This window comes from Brachyhypopomus gauderio, chromosome 3 (genome assembly GCF_052324685.1).
Source record: "Brachyhypopomus gauderio isolate BG-103 chromosome 3, BGAUD_0.2, whole genome shotgun sequence".
In the NCBI taxonomy this organism is placed as follows: domain Eukaryota; kingdom Metazoa; phylum Chordata; class Actinopteri; order Gymnotiformes; family Hypopomidae; genus Brachyhypopomus; species Brachyhypopomus gauderio.
In genome coordinates this window covers 12,222,763-12,248,857 of record NC_135213.1, presented here as the reverse complement: position 1 = coordinate 12,248,857, position 26,095 = coordinate 12,222,763, and the positions used below count along the sequence as shown (strand labels likewise).

The 26,095-nt window shown below is 43.0% G+C and overlaps 2 protein-coding genes across 7 annotated transcripts; one reads left to right on the top strand and one right to left on the bottom strand.

Moving 5' to 3' along the window:
• Positions 1-724: 724 nt before the first annotated feature.
• On the bottom strand, positions 725-14,135 carry ccdc57 (coiled-coil domain containing 57). 4 transcript variants are annotated; one of them, XM_076999560.1, is made up of 20 exons: positions 13,867-14,135; positions 13,076-13,510; positions 12,600-12,708; positions 11,867-11,968; positions 11,576-11,733; positions 11,416-11,490; positions 11,016-11,216; positions 10,389-10,547; positions 9,407-9,569; positions 9,059-9,193; positions 5,948-6,110; positions 5,582-5,773; positions 5,201-5,301; positions 4,327-4,527; positions 4,160-4,216; positions 3,727-3,931; positions 3,153-3,289; positions 2,709-2,837; positions 2,366-2,552; positions 725-1,318 (listed from the first exon to the last, which is right to left on the bottom strand). In XM_076999560.1, exons 2-20 carry the CDS (start codon positions 13,471-13,473, stop codon positions 1,128-1,130), a joined length of 3,063 nt encoding a protein of 1,020 aa, XP_076855675.1. In that variant the 5' UTR covers positions 13,474-13,510; positions 13,867-14,135; the 3' UTR covers positions 725-1,127. The 4 variants fall into 4 exon arrangements, with proteins under 4 accessions (XP_076855675.1, XP_076855676.1, XP_076855674.1 ...); XM_076999561.1 differs by having other exon boundaries at positions 3,727-3,928; XM_076999559.1 differs by having other exon boundaries at positions 3,727-3,946; positions 13,867-14,134.
• Positions 14,136-14,878: 743 nt separating this feature from the next.
• Positions 14,879-25,843, top strand: slc16a3b (solute carrier family 16 member 3b). Of its 3 annotated transcripts, none has more exons than XM_076999555.1 (5): positions 14,879-15,077; positions 22,233-22,480; positions 22,659-22,802; positions 23,028-23,807; positions 23,913-25,842. In XM_076999555.1, exons 2-5 carry the CDS (start codon positions 22,258-22,260, stop codon positions 24,347-24,349), a joined length of 1,584 nt encoding a protein of 527 aa, XP_076855670.1. In that variant the 5' UTR covers positions 14,879-15,077; positions 22,233-22,257; the 3' UTR covers positions 24,350-25,842. The 3 variants fall into 3 exon arrangements, with proteins under 3 accessions (XP_076855670.1, XP_076855671.1, XP_076855672.1); XM_076999556.1 differs by lacking the exon at positions 14,879-15,077 and adding an exon at positions 15,720-16,852 and having other exon boundaries at positions 23,913-25,843; XM_076999557.1 differs by lacking the exon at positions 14,879-15,077 and adding an exon at positions 19,893-21,374 and having other exon boundaries at positions 23,913-25,843.
• Positions 25,844-26,095: the final 252 nt, after the last annotated feature.

The window sequence follows — 26,095 nt, the reverse complement described above, 5'->3', positions numbered from 1 at the left end:
GTCGTATCATATAAGCACTGGCACACAAGACCTCGATAATGTAAGCGCGGTCTGATATAGGTTATTAATAACGATTCATAAACGTATTATTGCCTGTTTTTAGTGTGTTTTTATTGTATGTGTTTTATGCCTGTTAAATAAATTAGGGTAATGGAGTATCTATGGTTTTTTATTATCATAGCAACATTATTGCATATTTTATTTGGTCTTACATACATTTCATATACGATAGAATGATAAAAAAAAGATTTCAATTGTATTCCTGTGCGAGAGGCGTAGAAAAAAGGATGGAGACTGCTAAAATGATTGAGATGACTGTATGAGGCACTGGGGAAACGTGAGTGTGTTGGTGGTATATTGAAGAGATGTTGAAACGACAGAGCACTATAAGGTGGCACTGAACCACAATACCAGTCCCTGGTGTGGCACATGGCACCAAATCTTCTCTATGCACTAAATCTCGACAGCTGCCAGTGAAGCTGCGATCCACCAATCAGAAGACGGGGGTGTGCTAAACTGGCCAATGAGAATGAATGCATGGGCGTTGCTAGGATGTAGGGTGAGGTGGTGACGTAGGGTGGGGGGCGTTTCAGACCGCACCAGTACAGACGGTTACGTAAGCAAGACTGTTGGACTGGTTTAGGGGTCACGTCAGTTCAAAAGCGACAGACTGCTTGTTTTACATACACCGCGTTAATAAATCAGGTCAATAATAGACGGGCAGTGAGTAGAAAATATTTTATTATATTCTGAAATGGTTTCTTTTCCGAGATACATACATCACATAATTTGACTTAATTCTGTATAAAGAAATAAAAAATTGTCCTCATTACAATTTACATTTACATACTGGTAATCAGTGGGTTTGTGCTCTTTAGGTATCACATTTTCAAAGTAAAGGAAGCTATGCATTTATCAGTGTTCATAGACTTACAGCTATAAATGGAGGAAAGACTATTCATTAAATTGGAAACTGTAAAACCTGTTGAAATGTTGAATGGCATGACGTAAAGTAAGTAACCAAAGTCTTCTTTTCCCATACTGCGCTTTAGGATGGACAGGAGAAGGCACATTCTTCAGCAACAGCTTGTAGTTGCAATGGCACAAACATATTATTATTACATTTTTCAGTCTTTAATGTTGTAATTTCGAATCTTGACCACTTTACCAGAAGGCCTGGTCTTCTTGCTGGGCTCAGATGTAATCCTGAGTGGGTTTTCTCTTTCCTGGACCGAAGCTTTCAAGCCCTGAACTCTGATTGCTAATGCAGGATCTGGGACACTTGTGCTCAGCTGTCTCACACATGCAGCGACCCCATCTGCACATATAGAACGGTGACAGATTAGCAACCCAGTAAGATCATATAAACATGGTTTTCTGTGCAGCTCTACATGTTGTCCTTGTAGAATTTGCCCTGCAGTTACTACTTGATTAGCTACTGCACCACCTCGTTGATGTTATGTTAATCCTTCACTGATGGACTGGAGCTTCGAGTCCCTCATACAACGTCCTCAAGCTCTGAATTCTGAGACCCGTTATTGTTGTCATGCCATACTGCATCATATTTAAAGACACAGACATTTAAAGAAATGCTTCTTCCCGATTTTGATGAGGCCATTTTAAAATAACTAATAACCCATAGTAAGAAATGGCTGATAGTAAGAAATTGATCACTTAGGAATCCCTGAAAACTAAAGTTGACAGAGACAGTTTGAATGGTCAGAGCTGGGACAGGGATGGCTGGTACTGAGTCCTAGACACAGTGATATCAGTCAGCCCACTGTGTCCAGACTACCAATCTCATTGCCAAGCAAGCACAAAGCGACACAGATGATGCAAATGCCTAATCAGGGTGCCGAGTCGCGAAACTGATATGACCGTGTGTCGAAATATAGGCAAACGTGAACACCACGTGAACACTCAACAGGTCACAAAGACATTGAATCACAAGCTATATCAAACCCTGCTCTCTAGTCTGCATGTGTCTTTCCTGGACGACAGCCTATATTCCATATCAATATCCACTGGCATGACATTATTACTGTGGGAAAGGTGGTGACAGAGGTCTGATTGGTAAACCTTCCCCAGTCCATGCAGTGCACTGCCACAGATTGAGCAAACTGCCATCTGGCCTTGAATGATTGCTTATAACATTTTTTAGTATCAGAGATATATTTTGGATATTTGCCTAGACACAATTAATAATGCATATTGTTTTGTCTTCATTTGTAAAAATGCTTACTAGAAAAATATTCAGGAAAACAAAATGTATTAATTACGCATGGTTATCGGCCAATTTGCATGTATTCTATTTAAAGGAAGTTCTTTGAGCGTTAGTTAAAGTGATGTTACATGGGCTCCTGACCCGTGTTGTGTCCGTCGCTGGAGGTGAGCACCGTGGGGCTCCAGCCACGCTCCATCATCTGCCAGACCTCCTGCAGAGACTCGTCGGTGGCCACCGACGACGGCAGGGTGTGAGGGGAGCCGGTTTTAAGCCCCGGACCCTCACGCGGGCTCGGCGCCGGTGGGGTGTTCTCTTTGCTGCCCGAATGCTGAGAGAAGGGAAGGAGTGGATCAGAACGATCGGGCCAACCGGGCTCCGGAGGGAGAGGTTCCAGGGTGTGCGGTGGTAGCCTCGGCTTACGTGATCATGAGAAAAATGTGGGAAAATATAACGGTGAGAAAATATGCATGTTTAATGGGGATACCTGGTCCCTCGAGGGCAGGTGCCATGGGTTGGTAGTTCCATCTTTGTCCCCACTCTCACTCCCAGAGAAATTGGGGCGCACTATAATAGGTTTCTTCTTACTCTGGTCTCTCTGTGCGTATTGAAGCTCCTGGAGGTGAAGTTGGGGGGTTAAAATAAACCTGAATCCTCAGCCTAGGTCAGTGTGTCCTTACTTAACTGTATTTCAAGGTTTATTTGCTGGATTTTACAACGACTCTAATAATCAAATAGGACAGTTCAATAAACTCTGTTCTGGCACTCTCTAGTGGCCTTCCTGATAACAGCATTACATCAGAAGCATGGCTACACCGGTTAAGAAACCGTTCTCTTTTACACAATGAGCCGATAAGGAAACCGCGTTCTCTCCGCCGTTTGTGGGACTCGAGTTAAGCTGGAGGGGCTTATCCTGGACAGGCAGGAGCACCTGAGTAGTGAGCTTGTACTGAAGCTGCTCCAGTGTGGACAGGCGGTTCAGTGAGCGGGTTTCCTTCTCCACACGGCGGGGCTCTTTCTCCACACAGCCGGGCCGAGGCCAGGGTGCCGGTTCACAGTGACGCGTATCTAGCAAGAGATGCAAGAATGAACTCAGGAAAAGAGAGAAGCACGGTGGGCTACAAGGTCAATGTCAGTCAAAAGTCAAATCAAAAATACCGGGCCAAAAGACTTATTGAGCATAATTAGAGTTGTAAAAGAAATGTGATACTATGTTACTCCTTTGAGTAATATCATGTGGGTTAGGGTTGGTTGTATAGATATTTGGTCATTAAAATAAGTGGAAATCTATCGGTTTTCAGATACAGATACGTTTAGTGTCTCTTGTGAGGCATATATGGTATATTTTTACTCTGTAACAATCTAAAAAAAAATGGAGTGTAGTCAGCTTGAGAAAAAAAAGCACAGATGTATTTAGAAAAATGAATCAAAGGCATCTGACTCATGACAGGCTTACAGAAACTGCAGCTTGTTGAGTGGGGAGGGAGATGAAGGGACCCACTCACCATCCAGGCCCGCCTCCGCCAGCCGGGCCCTCAGCCTGTTGCCCATCTCAATCAGCTGCCGTTTGTCCTGACTGAGCACAGAGATCCAGCGAGCCGCCTGTTTGAGTTTGGCCTGCAGCAGGCCTGCCTCGCCAACAGCGCCCCCTCTGGCGGAGGACTGGAACAGCAGCTGGCGCCTCAGACGGAGATTCTCCTCCTGAAGCTGCTTAAGCGCGTCACTCTAGAAAAAGAAACATGGCTGAACATAAGTAGCAAAGCTATGACAACACTTGGCTGGCATTCCAATTTAGTGAGTTTACTGATAGTGGAAATCAGTAGAATGGTTTCTATCGTATTACAATTATTTATAACGATCACCTCTAAACTTTTATAGTTCCAGCCAGTGGAACGTTAGCTAAACATTAGTAAATTTGACCAAAATTGGAATGGTTACCTGTTCGAGGACGACAGGCTCTCTCCTACTTGCAATGTCCAGTTTTAGTGCAGACACCTGCGCAAAGATCATTTATGTGTAAATAATCCATGCGCATTTGATCATTCACCAACTGTATATTAATAATACACCGACATGTTTAAAACTTTATATATAACATTCCTCACCTGGTTGCCCAGGGCCACTGTTTCCAGATTATGGAGGAGGCTACCTTTCTGGTATTCATCTGCCTCTCTCCTCACCTCTTCCAACTGCATCTCTGCATTGGCCAATGTTTGCTTCAGTCTTGCTACTTCAGCTTCTGCTCCCCTCTTTTGATTGGCTAGTTCCAAACGCAACGTCTCCTTCTCCATTTGACTTGAGTGACACTGGGAACAGACATAAGACAGCGATCACTGTGACGCGGTCGTCAGATGTTGGTGATTACTCCACCTCACAGGTCATATTCTCAGATGAGCACGGAGTCTGTAGAAACCAAACCAGGACTGTTAACCATTCAGACTACTACATCGGTGTCTGTTCTACAACTTCAGACAATGAAGAAAAAAAATGCATAACAGCATAGGCATATGTCCTGTTGTGAAGCTCACACAATCACATAACAGTGACACAGACAGGCTGAGAACATGCAAATCATCACTAGTAGATTAAAATAGAGCGTTCAAATAAAAACAGGTTACACTTAACCAAGGTTACAAACCAAAACTCGCAATGTTCCTGTTCATATATTCCTGATGGTACCTGTATGCAGAAATACAGGGAGTTGGCCCAAAAAAGTACAGTCCCCAAAACCCAGAATCGTGTTCTTTTGAACCATTCCACACTCTTTTTAAAAACTTTTTTAATTGGGCAGGACACGTAGGCTACTTGTGTGATGTAAAGGGTATTCCACAAATACTGGCCATGTTAGTGTCTTCCTAGGTCCCATTTGAGCGTTTTGAGAGGTTGAACACATTCTAAAGGGTGTTAATGAAACAGGAAGACAGAAGGGACCCAACATGTACTCATGTTCAAATGAATGTCTCATCGCTATCAAACTACCTGCTGTGTGAGCTGTGTGAGCATGGAGTCCAAATGGGTCAGCCTCACTTCCAGTCTCTTCAGAGCAGCAGCACTGGCTACTTTCTCTGTTCGTAGTCCACCTGCAAAAAACCCCTGACTGCTTAGATCTGTGTGTGTGTGTGTGTGTGTGTGTGTGTGTGTGTGTGCAGACTCCCAGCTATAGCCACTTTGACTTGCAAATGATTGTGGCTATCAATGACTAACCCTAGTTATGAAGGAGCAATAATGAATTGTAACATGTTAGACTGTGAAGTGATGCCATTTCAGTCATATTTTCTGAAACGGTCACAGTATTTACATTGCATGTAAATTCAGTGGGAGAAGAACAATTATGGGCTGTGCTGGGACTTGTGCACTCACCTATGGTCTCGTTAAGAGATCGGATGTGGTTCTGGAGGTAGGCGTTGTCAGGGGCGACAGGGTGCACAGGTGCAGGGGTGGCACTGGGGACTGATGTTTTAGAGGCCTCTTCTAATTGCTCTTCAAGATGTCTGCATTTAGCCTTCAGGAGTTTTACCTCTTCCTCTAGCGCTTGATTATATTCCGTAGTTCCTGAAATAACATTAAAAAAACTGCCATTTTCAAAGAACATCACAGATGGAAAGCTCAGTTTGTGCCTGTGCTGATTCAGTGAATTAGCATAATTAACCTTAGGGACTGGGACTGTTAAACACAGATCTTGTTTAGAGTAGCCAGCCCTACTATGACAGGTGTGAGTGTAGGTACCAGCGATGGCGGCTGTCGTGTCAGTTGTAGCGGGGGGAACCTGTCTGCTCACGCTCTCCATCTGTCTCCTCATCTCGGCCACCACCTCCCTTAGGCTGTTGTTCTGCTGCTGGAGGCGCCGGACCTCCTCCGAGGGGAAACCGTCACTCGCTACTCCACCTCTCTGTGGGGGTGGGGGTGAAACTCCATCACTCTGTCACGAGTGCTACAACGAAAACTGCACACACAGCTCCCGAACGGCTCGCCTGGCTAAGAGCCCGTGCTGCCACGGCCATCTGTATCCGGGCGCCACGACCGTCTTCTCGCTGGGAATATGATTTATCTTCTTGCAAAGCGAAACAGTGCTTGGTTAGGTGTTCTATAGAGTGTTGTCCCTGCTCCTGATACAGTCCCCTGGGGTCTGAGGTTTTCATTTGAGAGCACATATTGCCACTGCTTCACACCGCCGTGACTGGTGGTAAAAGTCATATGCGAGTTTACTGTAAAGCGGCCATGGGTACCTTTTAAATTCACTATATAAATACAACTTTATTCTTGCACACATTAATTCAACTCCCATCCCAGGTTCAAGGGCTGTGTTTAATTGGTCAGTTAGTGTAGATTCAAACAGTGCCAGAGTGCTGACTCATTAGCTGCCACTAGGTGGAGACACACCAATATTATGAGTATTATGAGCATCTTGGCATACTGTTGTAGATACACAATCTTCTGAAACCATTCTTCTCAAAGTCATTTTTTCCAACGGCATTCCAGTTTTGTGACTATTGTCATAATGCAATGCTGAAACTTCCCAGAACATGATAATAATCTAATAGTGAAGATATAAAAGCAGTTACTTGGGTATCATGTGAAAATTGACAATCCCCCCCCCCCCCCCCCCCAAGTAATTTATGCCAGGTCTTTAGTTCTTCTAAATGTCTTATGGATTTGAAGTGTAAGGATCCACACTACTGTGGTGATGTACCAGTAGTGTCCATGATTTGTGTCTACATGGTGCTCCAAGCCTTTTAGGCATTTAAGCTTTTTCATTTTTACAAATTGTCCTCAAAAATAAAAAATAAACCAAAATAACAACAGCAACAACAAAAAAATCACCAAGCAACGTGATGTTTGATAAAAGAGATGGTCACGGCAAGTGAAACTCAAGGGTTTTTTCACTGAACTATTCTTGGGCCATGCCTTAACTGACACGGTGGCACGATTTGTAGTTCAACCACTGGTGTAGCTCTGGCCTTGTGCTTGGCTTCCTCATAAGCTTTAATTTGTAAGCAGTATCTCCCAGTATTTTGCACCAGCCATCTGTCCTTCAATTTGATTAAGACGTCCTGTCCCTGCTGGGGAGAAGCACTTCAACAGCATGTAGCTGCCACCCCATCGCCACTTTTGGTCTGCGATCTTCTGAGAAGCTGGGTTGGATTTTGGCCATCGGAGCACAAAACCGCGTCCCTCTTTTAGCTGGGTCACTGAAGCCTCCTGAGAAACTCCAGACATGCTTTGAAGTGTTCGTTTTTTTTTTCCCTATTAGCCATTAATACCATTTGTACACAGAGCCTTTGATATCATTGACTGGTGGAGCTTGACTCCAGTCTCAGCCACCGAACACTGTATCTACATCAAGAACACTCTTTGCTTTCACACAAAAAGACCCTTTGCTGCTCTGAGTTTTGAGGGACTGCACTGTCTAAGTAGTGCCTGGGCAGTATTAAGGCACTGCAAAAAGTATTTCTAGCAGAAAGTCATTAAGGAAATCTCCAGAGAATACGGCACATTAAATTTACTGCAGCCTGCAAAATACATCATATCATTTCGAGATACGACAGGCCTGTTATCCTCACATACATATGCAGGATCTTCAAAACACAAAACAGGTGGAAAACACTATGACCAGAAACTCGTCATTTTAAGAATGAAAAGAGAGCTAATTTGACGTCTTCTACTGCAATAACCATGAGGAGGACACGGGCAATAATAATGCTTTATTTGGGCTATTAGTCCGTCTGCTCACCCCACCCACTGCTGCCGTTTGGATTGTGAAGGGCGTGTCCTTGTCCACTGAGGTTCTAGCACGGTCCCACACGCCTCCATTTTCAAAAGCCTGTTTGATATTTTCTTTGACACCCGTCCTGTCAGTACAATAAATCAGTACGACCTCAGTACGACCTTTCAGTGTTTACCCACGAGCGTATTCTTTTTTTGGACTTTCCTCAGTTTCTCCAGCCATCAGGGGAAGTGTGTAACTTTAATTAGAGCGCTACAGTGGAGTGCAACGCGTGCTTCAGGAAACTCGGATCGCATGCGGGTCATGAGGAGGCCTCGCGAGAGAACCGCCAAACAGCATGTCTGGGCTGAAAGGTCTGGTGTGGGCCGCTCATGCACAGGTGCAGCACGTCAGTTTCGGCCGCTCCAGATTAACGGTCAGTTGTGTCACTGGATACAACCTTTCCTCGAACATATTCAGAAAAGTCAGGGTGAACTTTCAGAGCCGCATTCTCTTGGTGTCAAAGCATCTCTTGCTGACACGCTATTTAAAGACTCTTAAAATGTTGCATAATAAACAACCTATAAAAGCAGCTGGCACTGGAGATATGATATCAGGCAAAGCTCTGACTGACCTTTGCTAAATGTGCCTGGCATCACTCAGAATATAGTAACTGGCCCTCCTCTGGTCAAGGATGTGTTATCTTTGGCAGTAAATAACATTTCACTGAACATAAATTTATTGACCTTTTTATGTAAATACTGAGACCTTTGATGGCCATCACTAACTAGCAGAAATTGTTCATTTCATTTCAGTTCAATCATTTCATTCTTTGATAAGGTAAAAAATAAGATTCAGCCTTTTTTAAAATCTCAGAATACACTGAGATTTAACCCCCATTTGGAAATGCTGAGCTAGGCAATAATTTATTGACAGTCATAAATTTACAGAAAAAGGTAGTTCACACCTCATACAAACTGTACTCGTACATTTTTAAAGCAAATCTATATAAAAGCTTTTATAGCAAAGCTATAAAACTAAAAAGAATACTGGCCTGTAATGTTTGACAAGATGGTAGAGTGGGTGGAAAAATGAGCGGAGGCATGTCTGCTTACGTGGTGACTCTCTCTAACCTGAGGTATGTTGCTGGGGGCCACGTGACCCCCACGCAGCGCCGGGTCTCTCTCTGTGGTCACGCTCCTCAGCGGAGCGCCCACCTCCCGCTCCTCCCGCTCCTCCCGCTCCTTCTCCTTCAGCTCAGCGCGCGCCTGAGAACACATAACCCAGCTCTCATCCGCATCCACCCGCCCACATCATCACCCCTCTTAGGAGGTCATTCCGCCAATAAACCAATGATCCCAAGCAAACCCATTCATATGAGAAGCAAGAAAATCCATTGTGGGTTGATTACTTTACATGCTCTGACTAATCCACCCAATTAGGTGTGTTGGGCGCAATGGTCCTCAAGGTGGCGAGCCCACCTGGTCTCTGGCCTGGGTCAGACCCTGAATGAGCTCCTCACACTTGAGGTAGTGTTCGGCACGGATCTCCTCGCTGCGCCGCTCCCAGTCCAGGTCCAGCTGCACACACTTCTGTTCCAGGGCCTGCTCCCTCTGAACCCCACTGGACAGCTGCTGCTTGTACCTGACCCAGGAACAGTAGGAATATCTTAAAACCTGGCTGGCTCGTCAGTCCTAGCCAAGAAGAGCCTGGGTGTGGTCCTAATATTCCAATAAGCATGATTGATTAACAGTTTACTGCACTACTTAAGCAGAGCTCGATAAAATGCAAGAAGAGAGAACTGGAATAATACAACACTATATGTAGTTCCAGTACGGACACTGATGGCACCAGATAATGGGTGTTGACGGATTGGTAGGTTTTTACAGTTTCTATTATGTAAAATATAATACAATTATTATTTTTATAAGCCTATAGGTTTATTGTATAATATTATTATATAGGCTTATATCAAGACAACAATATAAACCTTTGGCTTTTCCTGTAGTTAATGTTAGCACAGTATGATGTAATGTGGTTTCATTTGTTTGACATTAACTCGAGGTTCTACAGAAATTTGTACAGTACATAGATCCTCATATACTAACCATGACTAAACTAGAACTGATGTTTTAGTTTGACATGGCTACATGTAGATCCCTAGAAGAACTATTGGAAATGCAATACTGCACATCTGACTAATGCTTCTGCTCACTAGATAGATTTCACTCACTAGCCAAGTTGCTGAGACACAATGAGGGTGTGAGCTGGAACACAGTGTGCTGAAAGGGCATCAGATCAGCCCTCACTGTTCAGAGCATGTAGGCTCTACACGTCATAAAGGCCATGAAATATACCACCTTTAAAACCTGGATCTTCAAATGATAGGTGAGCTTTTCAGGTTTTAATACAACATGAAACGTGTTGATTATGTGATCTGGGACCTGGGGGATAACCTCTCACCTCTCCAAATCCTCTTTACACTTCTGCAGGTCTGCTTTCAATTTGGCCATTTTCTCCCCTGCACAGAGCAGCTCTGTGTCCTTGGCAACCGTCTCTTTGGAGACCTGTGTGATGTAAGAATCCCAGGCTGCCTGCGTGTTTTTCAGCTCTGCACGGAGCCTTTTAGTCACCAAAAGAATTTTTTATAATTATAATGAGGCAGATGAAACATTTCCTCTCATGCTATTGTAATCAAAATTAATATTCCAAGCTTAATTCCAGTTGTCCCCTCATTTTCAATTATATGAGGGACTGAAAAGGACATAAAAAATACTGACAGGACTGAAGGTGTGTCTCAAAAAATGCATGTAAGCATAAAACAAACAAAATCAGATTGTCCCTTAAGATGTTCGATAAGATGTCAAGCCATTGTCAGACCCACCCTCCCATTTCCCATTGGTCTTCAGTCCCAGATGACATCAAGCGCTCACTCACACACTCCTCCCACACACTCAGCGAACACCTCTTAAATGGCCTTTGATTCATTACTAATCAGCACTGCAGGTAATTCATTCGAGTTCCGAACATCACGTCACAGGAACGGCTGTATTAAAAGGACACGCGTGTGTGGATGTGCCTGTGATTTACTCTTGTATCTTCTGCTCTCTGTTCTGGAGCTCCTCCGCATGGTTCTCCTCCCTCCTCCGCTGCTGCAGGAGCAAGACGTCCAGCTGGTTCTGGACCTCCGCAGTCCTCCTCTTCTCCTCCAGCAGGTCAGAGTCATGGGCCTCCCGCATGGCCTCCAGGGTGGCCTCTCGCGCGCGGGCCCTGCGCTCCAGGTCTGCGTGCCTACACACCCCACCACAACACTCTCACCAGCCGGCATGCTTGCCCTACAGTGCACTGGCTATTTATATGTACAGCCATACAGGAGGTTCATGACCACAGTGTGACTGAATGTGGCAGTTAGTTCTGCTTCCCCCCCCCTCCCCCCAAGTATTATTACTCTCTATAAAAACATGAAAATTCTGCAGATCAATAGTCTTACTTCTTGTTGTTCACGTCTTCTTCTTTTTTATGCTTGGCTTCCAGTTGGTTCAGTTTCTCCTCAAGCTCATTTATCCTAGAAAACCACGGGTGTTAATGGGGGAGAAGGTCCTTGGAGTAAGCACGGAGCAGCAGGCCCATGTGCTGGCCACGGCGTGTACCTGGAGTCTTTGAGCGCAGTGGTGTTACTGAGCTCCCACTCCCTGTGCAGTTTGTCTTCCTGAGCTTGCTGACAGAGCTGTTCAGACACCTGCAGAGCCTCCATGGTCTGGCCATGTGCTTTGGCATTAACCTCCAGCTCTTTGCTCAGAAGATTCACCTGTTCATTTGGCCGTCACAACAAATGAAAAGAATAAGAGAATAGAATATCCTTGACTAAAAACAAAAGAAAAGTCCTGGCTAACTGGTTTGGGTTGAGGGGTTCACTGGTTTGGGTTGAGGGGTTCACCTACCTTGAGCTCATGAGACAGCACAACGTTACGCATCTCATCTAGTCTCAGGTTGAACTCGTGCTCGCGCTTTCTCATCTCACTGTCAAAGTCTGCCATCATCTCCTATCAGGATTATTCAACAAGACACGACATGTTTCAAACCACTGCAGCTTCACCCACAGCTATTCACCTGAAACCAGTTTGTACCTGCTTCGTCTTTCCTGTCAATCAGAAAAAATCTGCTCACTCACACATGCCACTGCCGATCCGGAGATCACCAAGGATTCCGTATTAATCACACAAAACTGAGTCATATCTTGTATTATTAAATTTCCCTGAACCTACAGGGTGTCATATGGTCAACCAAACTTAATTGTACATTTTTTTCCAAGAAAATGTAAAAATATCAAGTTATGGCCCAAGTGATTCATATAAGTGCTGCCACAAGGTTTAACCTTATTGTGTGTGTGTGTGTGTGTGTGCATATATATTTTTATTCTTTCAAAGTTCTGAATAAGCAGGCATACTCATACTTTCAGGCAAACATTTTATAAATGAGCCACAAAAGCCTATTTTACCATAAAGTGCTCATTGTGTTGCTGGGTTAGAGTTAGCTACAGCAGCCAGAATATGACCAGCATGCTGAAGGGTTTCCAGCAGTCACCAACAGGAAATGTCACGGCAAAGTGCACAGAAACAATTGGTGTTGTTGATTTGACCAGCGCAGGGCTATCACGTTCGGGAACACGTGGACCTGTTTTTGCAGCGCCAGCTCCCCATCAGACTCCTGAACCCGCCGTTGGAGATCTCGTTTCAGCGTCACGTTCTCCTCCCTGAGGCTCTGGATCTCATTCTCCTTCACACTAACAAGAACAGATACTATTAAACTGGGGGTGCGTTTCTACACATAACAAAACCTTCCTGTGACAGATAATACGACTGGCTATTTCAAACACGGTTAAAGGGGACTGCATGACTCAAAATGCATTTCATATATACGAATACAATCCTTTCCACACACAGACACTCCTTTGATGTCAGGCACCATTTAAAAGCTATGAATGTTTACTTCTGATCCACTTTATTAAAATTATTATCAATTAATCATTTGCAATTAAAGCATTGTTAACAGTTAATTGTTATCAACGTTCTGTAGCCCTTAAAGAACATGCGGGCTTATACCCAGTAACATGAGGGGTAGAGTAATCATTTAAAAGAACTGAACAGTACTTCTGCACGCTCTCCAGCCTCAGACGATGCTCCACCTCTCTCTTCTGGTGCTGCATCTGCAGATCTTCATTCTTCCTCCTCTCCTCTGCCAAGGCATCGTGGAGTTTCGCTGCCTGTATCCTGAGCTCACTGAGCTCCTCCCGTCGGGCGCCGTCTTCGATCTGGACGCGGGCGGCCATGGCGTCGTAACTCTCCAGCTCTCTGTCACGCTCCTCCAGCACGCACAGGTTGTGCTGGAAGTCGTCCCGCAGGCGCACGAAGCGCTCCCTCTCCGTAGACAGCCGCGCCGTGGTGTCGGCCAGCGCCGTCTCCAGCCGCTGGATGTGCAGGGCCTGAAGTTCCTTCCACTCCCTCTCTTTACAGGCCAGCTGGGCCCCGAGGTCCCCACAGTCCTGCATGGTCGTGAGCCAGTGGCGTGTCAGGACATCGCAAAAACTGCAATAACAGGAACATTTGCAAAGACAGGAAGATATTGCCAAATTAATTCACATGTGACATTAAAACTCTGTAGATGTTTACAAAAATAAAGGACAAATCCAGTGAGTCAAAGGTAGCTGGTGGCTCCTCTATCCTTAGTCCTGGGCTAAGACCCATCATTCATTTTCTGAGGCTTTAGGCTTCCAATTTGATGGTATATTCACACCATATGGTAACTTAGCTATGTTAACATATACTAGCTAACTCTGGTTCACAGATAACAATCCACTATGCAAATAAATTGGCATAACAAGCCTAACAGCTTTTACACATCCTCTTATCTAGGTTGCTATGATTATTCGCAAACACAATACCTTATCTAGTTACACCAGACACCTGACGTCTAGTCCAGCCGTGTCCAAGGCTGCTAACGGTAGATAGCGCGCATTATTTCTTGAATGCAAGATGGCTAGCTAACACATACTGATTTGGTTATTAAAATTACTTTATATAAGAGAATGACAATATGCAGTAAAACACAGGAGACATGCCGAACAGGTCCGTGAATGCGCCATTAATTTCTATGGGAACCTGTGAGCGGTGGAGTTACGGCGCAGGGTCCGGGTGAAACATTTTCTGTGGAGACGAGTTCCCGTTTGTTCAATAAGGTAAGTAAAGTATGGTAACATCTAGTAGACACGAAGAATAAGAGTACTGAAAGTAGAGAGCTTTGTTTATCTTTTTAAAATAGTGGTTGCCTGAACTAAATTGTAAAATTATTTGAAAGCATATCATTGGGATATAACTGTGATATTCTCCTCTATTCTCCACTGCATGACATTGTGTCTCAGTGCATAACTGCTGTGAGGCAGGAGGCTGTGTGCTGTACTGCCACCCAGAAAGGCACAAAGGCAGTGTGAAAGGGAATACTCAGAGCTGGACTGCACCTGCCCTGAGTCACGTAGGCCAGCCTTTTGACTCTGTACAACAGTCTTTAACAACATTTAAATAATGCATTACATACTTGTCCACATAGCACATTAAGACTGGCACATTATCTTCAAGCTAATGAATTATACCAAACTTAATAATCACTGGTAAATCAGATCGCCCATATATTAAATTAAAAGCTCAGTCATCTGGTGTGATTATTGTCTATTTGATGTGTTAATCACCAGAGACCAGACACTGTCATACCAAGAGTATGACAATGCAAAGGCAATGCAAGGTACAGATTAGATTAACAAACTATACAAGGTAAATCCTCTTAAATCCTTGAAGTGCGTGGTATTTGTAGTAGAGCATCATGGAGGTGTGCCTGTGAGAGGGATGAGAGGGAGAGGGAGGGATGAGAGGGAGGGGGAGGGAGGGAGAGAGAGAGAAAGAACGCACGTAAGATGGGGAACGAGCATCACCACATCCTGCACGTCCGCCTCCCCTAGACTCAGGTGACAAGACACACTCCACTCACACTCGCCGGAATCCCACTGAGGTACCAGTACAGAAAGGAGGACGAAAAACGAGGGATGCTTGTGATACTAAAACGCCATCAGAGAAAGACTTTACCACAACGAGCATCAACAAGGTATGTACCATTCAAAATTCAAAGATCTGCTTGTGTTTTTCTGTGAAGTGCTATTCCTGCATTGAATATTGCAGTGCAGTAACAGGTGCTTCCAACAAGATGTTTAGAGAGTCGCCACCGTATACATTAGGAATACCAAACGTTTCTAACGCAAAAGTAGCATTGTTTGTGCTATTTTAAAACGACCTTTATTAGTAATGACCCAACAGAGATATAGTCAGCGATCATCATCTCTTTAGAATTGTGAAAAGGCGCAGAACATTTTATTTATGGCGATATATATAGAGATATGCGACATACCGATGCTACTAATAGCAATACAATGTAAATAAGCTGCTGACATGTTCAAATGTGAAGCTGCTTCATCTGCACAACTGCTGAGGCAGTATTACTATGGATTATAATCTTATATAATATATATATAACATTAATAATTAATGACAGAACGAAATGTGCTTTGAAGCGAATATTTCATTACAAATAGCGCATAGTACACCAGTATATTCCCTAGGCGAACTTGATTGGTATTACTATAGAGGACACCCTAACGGTCACGTAGGCTATTGCGCAGGTGAGTTTCTGTATGGCGAAATAGCTACTAAACACGTAAAGGCACCATACGTCACTAGCAAATGTTCTCTCTATTGTAAACGTAGTCAGATATTTTTTGAAAATGTAAATATCTGTTCTGCTGGATCACACTGACTGGACCTCCGGGGCAAAATACACGTTGGTGCTGCTGAGCATCATGAAGTGAAAGCTATTTTTGGCGGTTCTGATAGCGGATGAATGTGACGCCATACTGCCCTGTGAGGCAAACAACTGGGGAAGATCTCGCAGCAGCTCCTATCATGGACGTGTGTTATGTGTGCCATTTCACACTGAGAATAGCAGCAGAAAAGGCAGCTGTGTTTGGCGGGGGATATAGGTCAGGGAAGTCGCCTTAATCTCACAGAATGTTGTGGTCTGCCTACATATTTCTGGTATTTATGGATTCAAAGTCTAATTTGATTTCAACAACGAAATATGTATTAACCAGACGCCCTAAATAGACTGTAACATCGAAACTACCGCTAAATAATTGCTTAAAGCAAAACTGCGAATGGGGCTGCGTTGTCTGCTTGAACTATACAAATCTGTTTTGGTGAAATGGTCGACTCAGTCTGAGGATGACAACCACTGACGTATTCTCTCTGAAGAAGCACACTGACCTATCAGCTTTCGTTATCGGCTCGTGTAAAAATAGGTAGACTGATATCACACATGTATGACGATGGATGATGATATTACAATACATAAAAGTCTGTACGACTGGACTTTTTTACTGTGAGAATAAAAATTACACCAAAATGTTCCAATGTCCAAGCAAGGCAGTGACAGTGTTAATGTGAATGATGACCCACCCACTTACCCAACCAACTAAACCACACACACACACACACACACACACCCATATGCCCACTTTAACAGACACATGTATGTACACATATTCAAGATATATTATCTTTTAGCAACACATTTCTTGGAAAATGCAGAGTTAGTTCAAGGACTACAACTATTTTCTAATTACGGGACAAGTTATCTCGTTCAAAGGAACATATCTCAGGAAATGTCATGGTCCTAATTTAGGTCTGAGGTTTTAGCAGTGTGGTGGGAGGGGTTAAGCAGGGTTTATCCAGTGGAGGTGTTCCTCTACACGCCCGCCTCCAAACCTCCCACATGAGGGATGATGAGAGTTCCTCTTACATGTGGACAGACACCTAGAAGCAGCTGGGGTAGGTTGTCTAGTGCACAGTAAAGGTTTGATTGTCTTCTGCTATTTTTCTTCTGTTTCGTATGTATTGTCCACTGGAAATCATTTGTTAGATTGCTTATGTGATTGTAATGTGGAATGACTGTGAAACCTATGGTCCTTAGGTACTTTGGTACGCAAAAGCCCTCTAATTTCACTGAATGGTTGTGTTGTGTAGGTCTGGCTGTAGTTGGAGATCACTGTGGCATCAGAAGTTTGTTCCAGTTGTTTAAGAGGAAATTGCACAAAAAGGCCTTCTGGTTACATGATCTTTAGCACAGATACTGTGTAAGCCAGTGATGTCACCGTTAGGCGGGGCCTCTAATGTTCTGTCACAGGGAACACGCGTACATTTCTTATAGAGTTAAATCTATTACGTAATTGTGATTTCTAAAATCAAATTAGATATATGATCTAACACCCTGCATTTCTACTGAAGGCAGACAATCCGTGTATCATTCGTTCATTTGATATTCAACTGAAAATCAAAATCGGAAAATCAAAAAAACAGTTCATTATTTTGTTTTTCGTTTTGAATATAAAAACAAAAAAACAAATCAGGCTTGTATTTTTCAGTTTTTTATTTGATGATCCAAACAAAACTAGCTAAATTAAAAATCGGATTCGGAGCCGAACTTGATTTTGATTTTTTAACTCGACCCATTTGTGTGCCCCGGAAGTTGTTCTTCGTGGTCTTCGTTTGACTGCGGTAAAGTTGGTTTCACGTTTGCATATTCGGAATTCTTTCTTCAATAATAAGTGCCCAAATGTGCAAAATAAATATCTACAACTTTGTTTACGCCAGGAATATACATATTTAAGTTGTATACAACATTTTATTTAAAATGTACTATTGTGACCGCTACGACGTCTAAGGCACCGTCTACAAATTACGTTAACACGGACGCAAGTGGCGGTAGTAAAGGCCCCAGAGCACTGCGCACTCTGTTTTTTTTTCTTTTCAATAATTTCAATATCTTTTCAATGGTCCATCATAAGACCACCAAACAAGTTGTATTACACAAAGTATATAGTTGTTATTTAGGATGCACTTTGTGTAATACAACTTGTAATACAACGGGCAGTCATGGCCTGATTGTAGGGAACTGGTCTTGTGACCGGAGGGTCGTGGGTTTGATTCCCAGGCTTGAGGCCATGACTGAGGTGCCCTTGAGCAAGGCACCCAACCCCAACTGCTCCCCGGGTGCCGGGCTGCCCACTGCTCTGGGCACGTGTGCACCACAGCCCCCTAGTAATCACTAGTGTGTGTGTGTTCTAACTGCACAGATGGGTAAAAAGTGGAGGACAAATTTCGATCGCGGTGAAAAAAAATCACAATTGACAAAATATGGCACATTTATATGGGTATTTCTACCTTGCACCAATTTGTGGAGGTCAGTTTTTGTCTAATTATGTCAATAGCTTTTAAATGGTGCATCATAAGATCATAAAACAAGCTATTATATATTAAGCGCAATCCTAAGCAACAACCTATAAGTCAGATATGGGTATTTCTACCTCTTACCTAATAGTGGTGGTGAGTTTTTATCTTTTAATTTCAATAGCTTTTAAACGGTCCATCAGAACAGCACCAAACAAGTTGTATTACATTAAGCCCATGATGACCAGCAACCTACAACTCAGATATGAGTATTTCTACCTCTTACCTAATAGTGGTGGTGAGTTTTTATCTAATTATTTCAATAGCTTTTCATAATATTCTTATTTTATGAACAGCACCTGTAATAAGAGTTGTAGGTTGTTGTTTAGGATGCACTTAATATATATAACTACTTGTTTTTCTTTCCCATGACTGTCTAGCATACAGAACTAGACTGAGAGACCAGTTTTAGTTCATTAGCTATTTAATATTGTCTTCAATATTGAACCTTTTCACAATATTCAAATTTTCTTAAATATATCAGTCGGCGTGCAACGAATGAGTATAATATACAAGTTTCATCTTTTGAATGGAATTACTGAAATAAATAATATACCAATATCTGTGTAACGTGGTGGGTTGGACACAATCGCGATAAAGGGCTGGCACATACTTTAACGGAGCTAGTCTCCTCTAGTAGGGTGACCAGAGTTGGGTTTCTGAAAAGGAGGACACCTTTTGTACTGGGTGGGGGTCATCGGTGTATCGGTGAATGATTTAGGTGGATGGTGTGTGTGTCGAACGTTTTTTCTCTTTAACTCCTCCGTAAACGTACACTTTCGTTTCATCGCCGTAGAACCGGCGGACACACGTGCTTTCACTTGTAAACACTTTTGCACTGTACATGTATTCTGTTTGAGGCAGTCGAACAAATTCCCCCCGGACATTTTTTAGGTCTCAAAAGTAGGACATGTCCGGGAAAAAGAGGACGTCTGGTCACCCTAGCTCTAAGTGAACCGCGCCCACACGGAGAGTGCGCAACTTACAAGGCATACAGAACACACTTCACAGAAACACTCACGAAGGAATATAAAGGACCACAGCGATTATGAAAGGAAAACACGTTTATATAAATAATACAAGGCACAGAAAACACAGCAGAGACTAAAGTAAACGAACACTACAAAACACAATGACAAATATTAACACCGGATCATCACTGGATATCCATTTGCTGCAACGTGCACGAAATCTCTGCAGGCGTCTTGCCACCTTCAAATAAATATTTAATTAATCTAGAATGTGGTTCCAATATGGTCACGTTGTCTATACCAATATAGACTATGTTCCAATGTTTAGGCTCAGAGTAGAACAAGTAACACTGCAGCGCACTCCCGCACAAACGAAGACCACGAAGAATAAACATATCAGTAACTTCCGGGGCACACAAATGGGTCAAGTTAAAAAATCAAAATCAAGTTCGGCTCCGAACCCGTTTTTTTATTTTGCTATTTTTGTTTGGATCATCAAATAAAAAACTGAAAAATACAAGCCTGGTTTGTTTTTTTGTTTTTATATTCAAAACGAAAAACAAAATAATGAATGGTTTTTTGATTTTCCGATTTTGATTTTAAGTTGAATATCAAATGAACGAATGATACACGGATTGCAGACATAGCAAATATTAATGCTTACTGAAGAATGGCATATAGGCTACAAAAAAAAAGCAAAACACTGTTTAATGTTTTATTACACTGACAAACAGTGACTATATAGGTAATGCCTGAGAATTAATAATTTTTACTCTATAAAGGTTTTTCAATAATCCATAGACGTTGTGGGATGTGTATATGATTACTCTTAGAATGCTTTATTATGCATACTGAATATCATTGAACGATTGGATTTGCTTCTGGGACATTGAGTCACTGTACATTTCTATCCAGTAGTGGTGTAGTCAGTGAGGATTGATTGGACACCCCTTGTAAAGCCATTATTTCACCTTCAGTGTGACATCCTGAGCATTAAGGAACATTTTGAGGCTGATTTAACCACCTGATGTACACTATATTCCTGAATTGTTAGGAATTCATCATTATTGTGGGCTTAAAATAGCTCAACATTGTTTGCACTCGATTCAAACTTGCTGATCCATGCTTCATTATATATAAAATGGTGCTGATTAAAGGAACACATGTGCGCTGGTGTCCAGGTGGGAACCGCTTGCTCCAGACCAGCATGTGTTTGTGAGCAGTGATGACACAAGAAAATGTACTCACTGCTGTAAAATAAATTACACAAGTGCTCTCCCTGCATTGCTCGGTTGGCCAGAGAAAAGGCTAACAGTGTATTTTTTTACTACACAAAAAGCAAACCTAACTGGAACTCGAGGTACTGGTTTAAGCAAAAGTCTAATAACAGTAATGTTATATGGGCTACAGGATAGTCAAGCTGGACCCTTGCCATGTGGGCTCACGCACAGTCGATTTATAATAGGAGACAGGCGGAGGAAGGATGATTAGAATGCAGAGTACTATTAAAACATCAGCCCTAGAACACCTGCGGAGTGCCCTGTGGAAGAAGGAAACAGCTCCAGGTGTGGGGACTTTGAGCAGGTTACATTAAAACAAGAATACGAGTGAGTCTCTCTTGTAAAGTGAATTAACTTAATGGTGAACTGTAGACTTGATGTTGCCAAGAACAAGGGGGCAGAACAAAAGGTCAGGGGTCTCTTGATTACTGGCACCTCTCTGTCTAAGTCCCAGGTGGGGAAATAAATCTTTGGCACCTTCTGGTCTATTCATAATATGCAAAGCACAGTGAAGACTCCTTTGCTGGCTCCACAGAGAAGCAGATCAACACTTTTAAGTTGATGACTGTAGATATTATTGGGGATGAACAGACTGAACGTTTACTGTGCTTTGAAATTATTTATACGTGTAAATAAAAAGGACGCAATTAAAAAGTACAGTGCACACAGAGACTACTGCTTGTGGTTTGCTAACGGCGTATTGATTTTTTACGCACATGCGCATGCGTAGGAATCCACGTCAGAAAAAGCATTTAAGTTAATTAGGTCATTAGGGACCCGGTGTATCTCACAGAAACTGATCTACACATTGCTGTAAGTACTAACAATAAAGTGCTATATTTATATATTATTGCCTGGTATCTAACATGGATAATAACGGTATTTTTTATGTAAATTGATTTTTTAAAGATTTTACTGGTTTATGGGTTGAAAGTAGTTCCCAGTGTGCTCATTTATTTAGAAAGATGGTGACAGTTTCTAACTTGGCGGAGACACATGGACTGTGGGGAAGTGGCGATGACTGGAAATATCCAGATTAAACACGTCAGTGGGTCGTCTGTGTGGTTCTGTTTGTAGTCACCTGACCTCTTGCGCGGAGAGTGAGAGGCGCAGTTTGAAAAGGCGTTTGACACAAGCGAAATCAATCACCTAGTACACACACACACAATCTGCCAAAGGAAACAATTGATCAGTCACTTTAGATCACTGACGGCAGTGAAAGCCCTGGACATCCAGTGAGGTTGGACTGTTCCTGTGGATTTGAATAATAAGTGATTTAATGGGGGACAAGTGCGCATAATTGGGTACAATAACGCGCAAACTTCGATGGAGGGACTTGTAGAGTCGCGTGCGGGTATTTGTGGCGCGTGCGGAGACACGGGCACGTGCTGCTGGTTGCTAACCGGACCGTGGCAGTTGACGTAAATTATTAAAAAGAAAAAAAAACCCGCTTTTGTGTCGCGGTTTCTGTCATACGTTAACAATTTATCCGCTAAACATCCTAACGGAAACAGACTCATTTCTCTTCACACAACCCATTTGCCTCTTGACTTCCTTACTTGTCCATTATTTCAGTACAGCCCATGCTCTCTGTGTGTGTGTGTGTGTGTGTGTGTGTGTGTGTGTGTGTGTGTGTGTGTTCTTCCAACTCTTATCTGTCTTTGGGAGCAGATCTTAGTGATCTGACAACAGCACCATGGGAGGTGTTGCGCTGGACGACGGACCTACTGGGGTGAAGGCCCCGGACGGTGGCTGGGGGTGGGCTGTGCTTTTCGGCTGTTTCGTTATCACCGGGTTCTCCTATGCCTTCCCCAAGGCAGTCAGTGTGTTTTTTAAAGAACTGATCAGAGAATTCGGCGTGGGCTACAGTGACACTGCCTGGATCTCTTCTATTCTCCTAGCAATGCTCTATGGCTCAGGTAAGACCTGGACGTAAGGTAGGGCCTATTTTGGACTATGGAAATACTTCTTGTGTAAAATCTGCTTTTTATTGCAAGTATCGTATTGCATGATAAAATTAAGATATAATTATGTTAAAATATATCTTTTATGCCTTTTAAATGAATGGCTAACCAACAGGTGATTTGATTCTTGCAGGGCCCCTGTGTAGTGTCTTAGTGAATCGCTTTGGGTGTCGCCCTGTGATGATGGTGGGTGGCCTCTTCGCGTCCACTGGTATGATCTTGGCATCATTTGCCACCAGCATTGTCCACATCTACCTAAGCACCGGAGTAATCACGGGTGAGAGTTACTACCAGCACTTATTATTTTATTTATTTTCTCTGAGCATGACATTTAATACAATTCAATTTGTAGTCATGACACACATTTCAAAAATAGGCCATCTTAGTGGGCCATAGGCACCCTTGAGCAAAGAATACAGTCTAAAATTGTTTTCATAATAGATAGTTGGACAGGGCTTTATTGGTCCTGGGAGAAATGGCTCATGTGTGTGATGTTCTGCAGGTTTGGGTCTGGCGCTGAACTTCCAGCCCTCCCTCATCATGCTGAACCGATACTTCAGTGAGAAAAGGCCTCTGGCCAATGGGCTTGCAGCAGCCGGGAGCCCTGTTGCACTGTGCTGTTTGTCTCCGCTGGGTCAAGCTCTTCAGTACCAGTACGGCTGGCGTGGCGGTTTCCTCATCTTGGGTGGCATGCTGCTTAACTGCTGCGCGTGCGGTGCCCTCATGAGGCCCTTGACTGCTCCGAAGAAGAAAGAGGAGGAGGAACAGGTGGCACCAGCGGCAGTGGAGAACAAGCCAAAGCCTAAACTGTTGGACTTCAGTGTCTTTAAAGACCGAGGGTTTCTCATCTACACTGTGGCGGCGGCCATCATGGTGCTGGGTCTGTTCGTGCCACCGGTGTTTGTCGTCAGTTATGCCAAAGAGCTGGGCAACGAGGACACAAAGTCGGCTCTTCTGCTCACCATCCTCGGCTTCATCGATATTTTTGCCAGGCCCACGTGTGGTGTGATCGCTGGACTGAAGTGGGTTCGCCCGCGCTGTGTCTACTTCTTTAGCTTCGCCATGATCTTCAACGGTACCACCGATCTTATAGGCTCCATGTCGAAGGACTATGCGTCGCTGGTAGTCTTCTGCATCTTCTTTGGTATCTCCTATGGCATGGTGGGGGCCTTGCAGTTTGAGGTGCTGATGACAATTGTGGGAACAGAGAAGTTCTCCAGTGCCATTGGTCTGGTGTTACTGGTAGAGGCTGTGGCTGTGCTGGTGGGTCCACCTGGGGCAGGTCAGTGTCCATTGTTAAACCCATTTTCTCAGTTCAATGTTTTACAGGTAAAGCCATAAAAGCATTTAAAGGGTTAAGTTCCAAATGCTGTGTGTTCACTTTCAGGGCGGCTCCTGGATGCCACCAAGGTCTACATGTACGTGTTCCTGCTGGCAGGCTGTGAGGTGGTCCTCTCGGCTCTGGTCCTGTGCATCTGCAACATCCTCTTCATCAAGAAGCCCAAGCCTGATGCCTCTGCGAAGATGGAGATGGCCGTGACGGAAGCAGAGATGGAGCAGCTCAACCACGTCCCTCAGGATGGAGATGATGGCGAAAAGGCGGATGAAGGGCAGCAAGCGAAGATGGAGGTAAGAGAACAAGCCACCAACAAAACGAGAGGAGAGCAGGTCGAGGAACCACAAAAGTCCACAGACGAACCAAAGAAACAAGAGGGCAGTAAGGCTGAAGAGGGCACAAAGGTGGACCCAGTAGATATCGAGAAGGTCTCTAAAGACGCGACAAAAACAAACGGATGTGTGGTTGAACCTGAATCTTCTCTGTGATGACATTACCATGAGAAACCAAACATGAACTGAGGGGGGATGTTGATTGTGGAAGCATATTGTAGTCGTGTGTGTGTGTATGGTGGGTTAATGTTGTAAGTTTTGCTGTCCTGTGATGAATCCATGTCTTGTGGTCCCTTAAATACTTTAGTATGCTTCACCCTATCACTGCAATGTATGTAGCGCAATAATAGAATCTCATCCTCTTAACCAGTTATAAAAAAGACTATATTCCTAACAACGTAAATAATAGGACTAAGTGATCAAGTTTGACAGTTTAAAAAAAGTTAACGGTTTGAGACTGTAGTAATTGTACTTTTAAGAATCCACTAGGCTGAGGAAGCCTTGTTTAGTTTAAACAACCTTTACGTGAAGCTGAGTCTGTTCTGAGGTGTTATTTGAAGGAGCTAAACGGGTTGCAAAATACGCTTGGTAATCTGTACTTGGCACATGATATTGCAGGAGTGAGATTAAGAGGGATTACAATCTGGCACTTTTAGAACCCGATCCAAATCTTTGGCCAGTAACCATTCACAGTAACAGGGAATCCGTATTACTGTAGACATAATGTGTTTGATTCTCTGTTGCATGCAGCGACGGCTACTGTGTATTGTGCATTAAGCTAACTGTGAAACACTAGTTGAACTTGCCCTGAGTGACCGTGAGCACATAATATCGTATATTGGTCCAGTTCGTGTTGGGCATCGATTTTGTGTTAAGCAACTTAAAATAAACTGTGTAACTTGTATAAGAGCGAGCAATCAGTCTAGCTTGGGATGACATCACATGATGGTTGTTCTTTTTTCATATTGGTTTAAAACCTGAGATTCTATTTATACAGTTATGTGTTCATCTGTAGATCTTTGAGTATATCCGTACTAGGCATTTGAATGCTTCACTCCTCTAACACAAAATTAAGCTTCTAGTTCATTACCAAGCCATTTCTGACCTAAATTAGGTGTGTTAAAGCAAAGAAACACCAAACCAGGGAGAGAATTAGGAACAACCACGGAATCATGAACCACTGGATTCTTTTCTGATATGTTAAAAATCTGCTTTGAAAGAATTGGTACTGGTACCAGTATTTTTTCGGATATTTCATTTTGATACATGGGTAGCCTTGGTTACAGGTTGTTTTATTGTAATCTACTACTGTTTTGTTTTTGTAGTTGTTGTTTTTGTTTTCACAACTGTTGTTTTAATTTTTGGAGGTAGGTTATGGCAGCTACACAGCTAATATCTTTAAGCTATACTGTCCTGTCCATGCAAATTTACTTTCAGACATTTCATTAATAGTAAATCCAGCACAGTGTATATGGGACAAATGTGTATGCTTAAAAACTCTTGAGATTTGGTTGTGCCTTGAACACAAATTAGTTTTAAGGAACTCTATAAATTAGATTATTTTAGAAATATATTTCTGCAGTAACAAATAAACTTGTCTTTTTTTAAATATGCTGCTTATTTGTTATTTGTGCTTTTATGATGTACTTATTTAAAGATTTTTTTGTAATAAAGCATATGCACACTTTTAAATGAATAAATGCATAAAGTACAAGGTTGGTTTAAGCTTGCATGTATTACACAAGCTTAGTTTAATGTACTTGGACTAGGTGATAAAAGTGGAAATAATTTGTATTTTAAAATTAATTTGGGGGAATATGATGACGCCCAAAGAGATTAAACTGGATTATTTACGGTGTGCATTCCACCCCCCTCAACCACAGTGGCAGTTCACCAACGAGG